This window comes from Silurus meridionalis, chromosome 19 (genome assembly GCF_014805685.1).
Source record: "Silurus meridionalis isolate SWU-2019-XX chromosome 19, ASM1480568v1, whole genome shotgun sequence".
NCBI lineage: Eukaryota > Metazoa > Chordata > Actinopteri > Siluriformes > Siluridae > Silurus > Silurus meridionalis.
In genome coordinates, this window is record NC_060902.1 from 9849011 (window position 1) to 9859285 (window position 10275).

Consider the following 10275-nt stretch of genomic DNA (forward strand, 5'->3'; position numbering starts at 1 on the left):
GGCATCTTGCATAGTTACACTTTCATAGTGATTCGGTGGCCAGGATAGCTTGTTGTTCTATTATTTAAAAACCTGTAAATAGTTTTTCTCTTTGTTTTTGGGGAAAAATCCCAATGAATCTCTGTGTTTATGCGTATTGTGTGTGAATGTTTGTGCTTGCATAGGTGCGTGTGTGTGTTGTCTGAATTTGTTTGTGCATGCATATGCACTTATGTTTTCAAACTTTCTGTCTAGTTTATATTCTTTGCCATTTAAAACATTTTGCTTGGTGACATTACTTATCATGAATTAAAAATCACATTGTTGTTAGGCAATCCTCTTATTATAAGCAGGTTTGGGAGAAGCTGGATTTATTATTTTCAGCAGAAGCAGACTATGAAAAAACCTTTTCTTTTTCATTTATTTTGAGTTATTCCAAGTTTGCCCTAAATAAGTGTTGTGCTCTTGTTATTCATAAGAACACATCACTTTTATTTTTATTTATTTATCTGTAAGCCCATATGCTCTTGCCTTGACGTTAATTCACCTAGGTAATGTTAAATTCAATCTTCTTATCCTCAGATCTGAAATGGGTTTTTTTTGTTTTAAAGGTGTTTTATTTATTTTTTTTGTTGTTTTTGTTTTTTCTTCTCTACAGGCTTCCACACCCTACAGTCTGGACTCTGATTCCCTGGGAATGGACTGCATCATCTCTGGAAGTGCCTCTCCAACATTGGCAATCAACACTGTGACTAACAAGGTAGCTACCAGTACAGTACAAGTGGTGTATGGTACCCATTGGTCCCTGTTAGACAGCCCCAGAAACTTATAAATTTATATTTTGTACTTCCTTTATCTTGCACAGCCAGGTTCTGTAAATGTACTTCAATGTAAAGCACTTGTGTGGCTCTCTAACCTGGATTTCTCTTGAGGGGATAAGCAGTGTGATACATGCTGTTAAAAGAAAATGATAATTGACAGGGTGATTTGATGCAGCATGACCCAAAAGGGTTTCAATTGCCGTAATTTCCGGACTATTAAGCGCACCCAAATATAAGCCGCACCCACTGAATTTTACAAAGATTTTTATTTTGAACATAAATACACCGCACCTGTCTATAAGCCGCAGGTGTCTACATTGAAACTAATTAAGTTTACACAGGCTTTAAAGAAAGACAGTGACTGTTACATGGCTTGTATCTAAACAGTAGCCTACCAAGAAAGTCATTGTTCACTGTCTTCCTCCTTTCTTTCACAACAATTTCTCTCGAGTTTTTCTTTTGGCATTGCCGTGTGTTTAAAAATCACCATCGGTAAAGCTTTTCTCCCGATGCCGTGCAGCTCAGAACACAGGTTAAGTGCGTTTTTTCATGCCCGGTTGTTTTCAGTGTGACGAATGATTTGCATTTCCTGTAGACAGTGCGAGTGAGAGGCAGGTCAAACGTCAGAGGAACCTCATCCATATTTATGATGTGGTGCGGCCCGATTCAGTGGGAGCATGCTTATATAGAGTGTTTCATTGGTTCACCTGAACCAGTTCAGCAATTTCATTGGTCTAATGTTATGGGGCTTAGTTTTTTGGCTTGAAGCTTGTGAAACCAGGAAAACCCCCGGAAAATCCATAAATTAGCCGCTTCATTGTTTAAGCCTTTGGGGTTTTTTTTGTTTGAGCTTCATGGTTTGAAGCTTTGGAAAAAGGTAGCGGCTTATAGTCCGGAAAATACAGTACTTTACAACTCATTTACTACATCATTTTGACATTGCTTGCATTGTTTTATTTATTAAATCTTTGACATATAAAATAAGTCCTACATTTTATTTATTTATTTTTTTGTTACACACAACTACAAACATAATTTATTTGCCTTCTTTTGACGTTAGGACAACCTCGTCCATCATAAAGGCATTCCCATGGCAGAAAACACCTTCTATAAATGTTAAACATCTCCTTACAGAAAATATCATTTTCTCAATGACTTTATCAATGTCTTTGTTAAATAACATTGTTTTTAATCCATTAATTATTAGTCTAAGATTGTGTTGATCATTTACCCTACCCCAATTCTCAGTATATTTACGTTTGCTATACTGTAACAGAACAAGATCTAAGATCAAGGCCTTTAATTAAAATTAAAACCAGCAATATTATCAAAGCTGCTGTTAAAATATAGATTGTTAAAAGTTTGTTGTAGATAATTCATAAACTCCTTCTTACGAACCAGAATCAAGAATTCAGCAGCACATTTTAGTGGTTTTCCCCATTAAACCAAAAGGATTTATAAAATGTATATTGTTTTGGTAAGGAAGACTGCAGAATATGTGCATGTTAAAGTTTACTGTGAAATTAAGTGATTGCAAAATGAATGCTTTATGGCACATTTTAGTCTCTGAATTTGATGACGAGTTGTTCTGCTGGTTATGCAATGTGTGTAGAGAAAAAGTGGCTACTTACTGATAGGTCTGTCTAAAAGCTGTGGTTCATCAAAGCATCAAGCTTTTGATGCTTTAGTTCATTCCTTCATGTCTTTAATTTTTTTGTGAATCATGTTCAAAATTTGGACCTCTTATTTTCCATGTTTCAAATTTCTGACTAAAAAAATGTATTAAAAGCTCAGTTTAGGTATAAGCTATTTATTTTGGCATACCTGTCTGATTCCCACCTGCACCCCAGTGACTAATGCAATGTTTTTAAGTCTTGCAGCTTTTCTTCTAATGCTCTACATAAAAAAAAAATTTAGGTAGGAGTCAAAGTGGAAAACCAGTACCAGGAGTTGGGGTTTCTTTGAAAGGTTATTTCTCAGTGGGAGGCCCATAAATGGTACAGCCACACCTTACTCAGTGCTTTGTGCCAAGCCACAGGAATTCCCTCTTTCTCAGATTTTCCCACCTGTTAGTGCAGGCCATTATAACAACTCATTCTAGTCACTGGTCACTCAGCACAAACTCACACCCAGACTGGCATCTGCTTTTAAGTTAGATATTTTGCCATATTCCTAATTTTGGTCCTGGGGAAAAAAAATCTAATTACCTTTATTATGACAATGACAAGATGGAAAATATTATTTTGCCAACAGAACAAAGAATCCTATTAAATCGGAGCTGAAAAAATCTGCTGTCTTCACCTGTCCTTCTTTTACCACAATATGTAAATCCCAGAATCTTTACTCTGGTATGCACCATTGCTTAAGCCACACAGGTAAATTTTTCTTTGCTTTTGAAATCTTACACATGCTGCAGCTTAGTCTTCCATGTAAAAAAACACCATTGGGTTTTGACTTTAATTCATGACTAAATATAGGCCTAACACTCCCTTTCCACTGGCAAACACTCCAAGTTCGTAGTGGACTCCCACCCACCCCTTTTCACCCCATGCTGCTTTTTTCAACTGAGTGCCTGCCGTGTGTTCTTGAAGTGTAGGCGTCGTCTTTGGGGTCTTTAGCAAACCACAGTTTAAGGAGCTTTTTGAAAACTGACACTTTATCACAAAAGAATAAAAATTGCCTGTGGTGGAGGCTTACTTCAAGGCCTTATTACACATAATGCTTATGTTTGTCTGATGTGCTGGATTTAATTGTAATTAGAACTGTTCCTGCATGTCCGTATCCCCTGCTCCTCTGGCTCTGTGGGTTAGTCGTTCTAATGAACGCTGGAGTCTGGCCTACACACATTTGGGAGAAGGTTCTAGTATGCAAATAAGGCCATTAAATCCTCCCTCTCCATGTGATCCAGACTGGATCTATTATGTTTTTCGTTTGAAGCGAGGTGAATAATAGGATTGGGAGACATTCATTCTGGCTGAATGAATTGTCTGTAAGAGACTATGAAGTGGAATTATTTTTTCCCTCCTTTTTTGGTTGTTCCTCCCTCCCCTCTCTCTCTCTCTCTCTCTCTCTCTCTCTCTCTCTCTCTCTCTCTCTCGCTATTTCTCTCCCTCGCTATTTCTCTCCCTATTCCTCTCCTTCCCTCACCCTCCCTGTCTGTGTCTTCCTGAACAAGCCAAAAAGATTAAAAGCCTAGCTGTTGCTATATCCCTGATACTGAAAGAAACATAACAAAAAACAGCTGTGCTTTAGCTGGTACAGTGGTTGCAAACAAATCTTGGTATTTTGAGGCACTGCCAATGACCCAAAAACTGTAGACTGTAGAGGTTTAAGCATCAGACTAGGGCTGCCATGAGATGCAGCCGTATTACTGCAATTCTGTTCATCCTTTTCTAACACAGGAAGTTTGATTGAGTTTTTCTTTCAGGATCTCATTATGTTGATTTACATTTAGTTTCTCCAGTATCTTTTTTACTCTCTCCTAACAAACATATTTGGAGGAAAGCTTTATAACAAGGATTACCATGTGCAGAACTATGTATAAAGAACCCCATATACTCATAGGTTTTTTACTTTTGTAAGGGTCAGATACTCTCTAGTGCAAATAATTTGTTTTGAGCTACTTCAGACCAATTTACTCTAACCAAGCTAATGCTTCTCAGATACTATGTTTTTTACTGTAGGATGACCTTTACATTACAGACTGGAATGACTGAGTCTATACCTGTTCATAAGCCATCACAGGGCAACATAACTCTAACAGACATCAGTTTTTTTCCACCCCAACATTGTTTATTCAGTGAGGCCTCTCATACACCAAAGCTCTGATGTAAAAGCCTGGAGTGTAGAACCAAGCCAAGACCTTGTTTTTCTGTTTTCAATAACCAAAAGTTGCGGGTCGTTTGCTTTTTTGTTGCACTTTGCTTTTGGAAGTTTACATGCCCAGATCATGATGGCACCTTTTGTCTGCTCATAATTGCAATTGGTATCTCATCTCTTTTTCAGGTGGCATTATACAACCCAGACCAAGATGGGAGTGATAGCCCTAGAAGCAGCCTTAACAACAGCCTGTCTGACCAGAGCCTTGCCTCAGTCAATCTGAACAGTGTAGGGAGTGTACACAGCTACACCCCGGTAAGACAAGACTGTATTCCCTTAGCCACTTTACCTGAACATACTTAAAGGGGGAATGTTTGTGCTCTTCTAGCAATGCTATATCAGAATAAATCAACAGATTAAAAAAGAGCAGAACTAGAAGGAGCTGGCAGATATTTTTTAGTCATTTAGGAGATTTCCCTCTCCCGAGTTCCCAGTATACACACACGTTGTGAATACTTAATCCGAGGCATGGAGGCACGCTCATTCAGGGGTTAAGGGAATGAAAGGAAGCCTGCATACTGTTGGAACCAAGCTAAAGGGAAGTGCTGCCTCTAAAGACCTTCCACCAGAAACACCCCCTCCTTTGTTGCAGCCCTTGTGCTCCTCACGTCAGGCTTTTAGTATTGATCCACTACAGACACTGCTGAATTCAGTACTGCATGCCAAACACTGCTCATTCCCACTTTTCCTCTCTGTTTTTCTCTTTTGCTTTTCCATGCTTTTCCATGTTTTGAAATCTTGCCTTAAAAACATGCTCTCTTTTGCTCTATATTTATTGATTGTTGGTTCTAAATCAAGGGTCTGACAGAATATAAACCACTTACAAATGTCTATTTGCATAAATCTAACAAATGTCTACTTTAGCAGTTTGTGTAAAACATTTTAATACAACCTTTCTTTTGTTTAATGAACGTATAGCAAAATCATTTTTGTATGCAGAGTGACATGGTGTGCTGCATATATTTGCACATGTTCTGTTTTGCTGTGGTTGTGGCACATACACAACATTTGACCACTATGACCAACAGCCTGTACTTCAGTGCTTTTGACCAGTTTTAACTAGAAGAAATATTAAGGCTATGCTTGCAATTAATAGTAATTTTGGTGCAGACCGGCTGGGCATGCAGTAATTCTGCTTAAACAATCTAGCAGTTAAATTACAGTTACAGTGTTGCTGCACATTTTAATATATACAAATGGTTTGGGAGAGATTCAATATTTAAAATCCAAACAGACAAAAAGTGATCTTTGTTGGTTGACCACTTCTATGGAGGATAGTAGTGATCTTAATTTTTTTCACATTTTTTAAGAATTTGTCTGTCTGTGGATTTGTGGATTCCAAACCATTTAGAGATGGTTTGGTACACTTTTCCACTTGATGAGCTTTTTCCAGCCTGAAGAAATCTTTGTTTGTAACATTATACACTTTCACAAACATGTCCCCAAAAACCTAATAATTATACTTTGATTAGATCCCTGTTTTTAGAAAGAAAAAGAAAAAAGGCACTCACTGACTCGCCGACACGCTGAGTGCCAGCCATCCCATTGGGCACAGAGGTTCACATAACATTGTCACTCAAAGATATGTAATATTGGATTTTCTCAGTAAATAAATGACAAATAATAATATTTTTGTCTCATATGAAGGGGTTTACGTTGTATACTTTTAGGACTTTTGTGAAAATGTTATAAAGGGTTAGGGAACTTTTAAGCACAATTGTAAATTATTAATTATATTGTAAATGATTAATATTGTAAATGATTAATACTATTGTAAATGATATAATTAATATTGCATGGTCATTGTAACGTAACTTCTTTGAATATTTTTTATTAAGTTTTGGATCTTACTGATTTGGCAAGATTGATTTATGGTAAATTAAGGCTGTAGCTATCAATTATTTGAGTTAAGTATTATTACCAGTTATTCCATCGATTGATCAGGTAATCGGATAAGAAGTATTTTTATTTTTAAAGAACAATACTAAATATGCAAGAGAAAATAAGACGGGTATCTTAAAATTAACAATTTTATTGCATGATTATTGCATTTTAGTTACTTAAATTGCATACAAGAACATCTGTGAAAACTAAACCCATTTCTTCTACTTCTTTTGGCTTCTCCCATTAGGGGTCACCACAAAGGATCATCCTTCTCCATACCCCCCTGTCCCATTTAATGCATTTAATTGCCATATTGCTTTAAAAATGCAAATACAAATATATAAATATAAAATCATAAATAAAAAGAAATGTCAGATTAGTCATAAAACATTAACACTGTACGGTGTTTTCTTTGTTTCAATTTGAAATGAACCCCAACTTTTGGAAACTCTGTTGTGTACTTTGGCCTGAATCTATGGAAGCCAGTTTCCTCCACATTTTATTCAGACTTTTTTTTTCTCGTAATTCTGACTTTATTTCTAGTAAACATCCAACATTTTTGGTGCATCCACCAGCAACCATGTTGTGGGCCTGGAGTTTGAAGCTGCTGGTTTATGAACAAGACCACCTTTGCTTCATCTTTGTTCCGTCTCCTTCAGAGCTGATTGTTAGACAGAGTTCTCTACAGGGCTCAGAGGCTTAGTTTGTTACCATGCAATTCTATTGATTGTAGCCTATTTTCAATGTGTAAAGCTTTCTGGCACTACACTGGGGGTGTTGCTGCCCGATTGGCTAAAAGAAATGTTGGAATTTTGAGATATAAAGGTGCAATTGCCAGGATTGTACCTCCCTCTCTTCATACTGTTTACAATATCTAAACAGATTATGGTATGCTTTACTAACTAGTTCAGTTGCATAGCAGCTTTACATCACATTATATCTTTTTTGATTGTTTGCTTGTTTATTCTAAGCCCTGCCATTGATCTTAATTTTAAATAGTTTGCAAATCACCTGTGTATTGATTTGCTGACAGATTGTTAGAAAAAGTGTCCTAAGATATTGAATATAGGATTAGTCAGGATTAAGAAGGATCATATCAGATTTTTCTTTCAATGAAAATGTTCTGGTTTATTTCTTTTTAGTTTTAAGCCTTATTTTATAGATTGTATGTAGACAGTACAACTCCATTCTGCTTCTTTTTGTCCTTGGCTACAGTAAGCAGTGTGTTCATGATGACTGACACTGCTAAAAGTCATTAATGTTGTTACTGTTGTCTCTGATTAATGTTGATCACTGATCTTTGTCACATAGTGGGCTATTAATATCACTACTGATTTATTTAATTTGTTCTTCCAGGTGACAAGTCACCCAGAACCGGTGTCCCAATCTATGAGCCTGCAGCAGGCCCCCCAACCCCAGTACAGCATCCCTGAGCGAGATAAGCAGCTCCTCTTCTCTGACTTTGAAGATCTCAGTGCCTCGTTTCGCAGCCTTTATAAGTCTGTATTTGAGCAGTCTTTCAGCCAACAGGGTAAGTGAGCAAAATAAGAACTTTACTAAGAATTGTGACCAAAACTAAAGCATGAACTAAGTACAGTAAAACAAAGTTTACGCTTTGGTAACTGATATGTAAAAAAGACAGATAACAGTAAAAACTGACAGTAACAAACTGACAGTTTTTACTGTTATCTGTCTTTTTTACATATCAGTTACCAAAGCGTAAACTTTGTTTTTAGAATCTGTTTATATTTAACAAGGAAGTTAAAAGAAGTTACAATTTTTTGTTTTTAAAATGCTTGCATTATGCATGAAAGCCCTCAACAAGTCATCCAGGCCTCCTTCACAGCCTACTTACCTCAGTTTAAATGTGCCATGTTAATAAATTCAGAGGGTGCCTCTCCTTTAATCTATCATCTATGTTTTATTAGTTGAAAGTTGTTACTTTTTTCCGTGCATGCAGGCTGGGGCAATTAAAACACGAAAATAAGCTGTTGAGAGGATTTCACGCCCTGATGCCAGAGACATGAGCTAATTCACTGGCTTTGGTAATAGGTAATGAGCCTACATGATTATTCAGAAGTGATGCTGGCTAATTGCTTTCTGTACTCTACCTCGCTTGGACAATAGGCCTTTTCTGATAAGAGATGCACCTCGGTCACCCGGCCGATGAGTGTTCTCTGGCGATTGTGAAGGCGGCCGCCCTGGAGCCTGCTTTAAAAGTACTTCAGTGAAATAGGTTTAATGTGCCAATGCTGTGATGGACAGGGGCTTCTTGAATGCAGGCAGGCAGGCGGGCACATGCTCCCCTCAGTGCTGCTGGGTGTGCAGGCGCTGGCGCGCCATTAACGCCTCTCTGGAATCGAGCACAATTGCAGTGTCAAAGGAGAAGCCTGACGAGATGGAGCAGAGGCTAGGGGCTGTGAATGAGCTGAGTCACTGCCTCCCAGTGTTCACAGAGACAGGGATTTATTTAAACGGCTCATATGAGAATGAAATTGAGCCAGGTTTTATGAGACTGTATTCAACTGCTGTACAAAATGAATAATTTTAGGCTGTTCAGGCACTTGTACATTTTGCCTAGCAGTCAGCAAGAAGGTTGCCTTAGCCTACATCTAAACTAATCCAGATACATTTTAAAACAGCATTTTCGTCTAAAAACACTCCTTGTCCACACTTTTGCTTTCGTTTTTTTCTCAAAAGTTGCTCATCCACACTTAGACGCCCGAAACGCTTTCATCCTTGTACTGCGCATGTGCAGTCTGCTGCTGTTTATTTACTATCTGGCTGTTTGAAACTTTTCAGCCATTACTAAAAATGCGTCATCGTTTTTGAAAGCCACCGTTTTCAAAGTCCACACCGCAAATACAGCATTTTTCAAATTTATCCACTTTGAATAGCATTTTCAAAAAGCTGCGCTTTCATTGACTAACAACGCTGTCTCAGTGTGGACACGAGGCCAAAAATTTCTTTCTATCCTTATGGGGTGTATGTTTTGTGTGAGAGCATGATTCTGTTCTATAGCCACATTTTTGAAGTGATCTTTATTTAAATAATTTGTAGCATGCGTGATTAACAAAATAATACATTTAATCAGGTTTCCCTGTACTGAAGGAAAATGGTAACCTGATAACATGTTTATAAATCAAAGGGCTGTTAGGCACACAATGTTTATGCAAAACAAAATTCTTCACTCAGTAGTATTTATGAAAGAAATCCATTTGTCTTGCATTGTATTTTCTTTTTCTTGTTACCAAAAGATGTAGTGGTGAAGGTCTAAATACACACACACACTACAAGGATATATTTAGATTGTAGTCTGTGGTCTGCCGAGTCAATGTTGACTGCATGGTTCTCATATCTTGCTGCAGGACTGATGGGGATCCCATCAGAGTCTTCCCAGCAGAGCCACACTTCTTGCTCCTACCAGCACTCGCCAAGCAATGCCATCAGCACCCACCCACACACCAGTCAAAACAGCATCACCAACTCTCACCCCAGCAGCATCTCCAACAGCGGTGCACAGGTGCCCCTGTCGCACCCGTCTCACACTGCCCACAGCTCTCCCCACACACAGCATCTCTCTCAGCATGGTCCGCACTCCCATGCCCAACATGGCCAGCACCCGCACTCAGCACACACCCAGCACCAGGCTCACTCCCAACACACCCAGCACTCCCAACACACCCAGCACTCCCAACACACTCAACACTCC

The 10275-nt window shown here is 38.2% G+C and overlaps 1 protein-coding gene across 1 annotated transcript in view; it reads left to right on the forward strand.

Annotated features, from left to right (window-relative positions):
• Positions 1-10275, forward strand: part of foxj3 (forkhead box J3) — a 93102-nt gene that overhangs the window by 65001 nt on the left and 17826 nt on the right. Inside the window, exons 5-8 of the mRNA XM_046875010.1 lie at positions 638-739; positions 4806-4934; positions 7920-8094; positions 9932-10275. The exon at positions 9932-10275 is cut by the window's right edge and continues 82 nt beyond it. Of these exons, the coding sequence (XP_046730966.1) occupies positions 638-739; positions 4806-4934; positions 7920-8094; positions 9932-10275 (750 nt within the window). The remainder of the gene's footprint in view (positions 1-637; positions 740-4805; positions 4935-7919; positions 8095-9931) is intronic.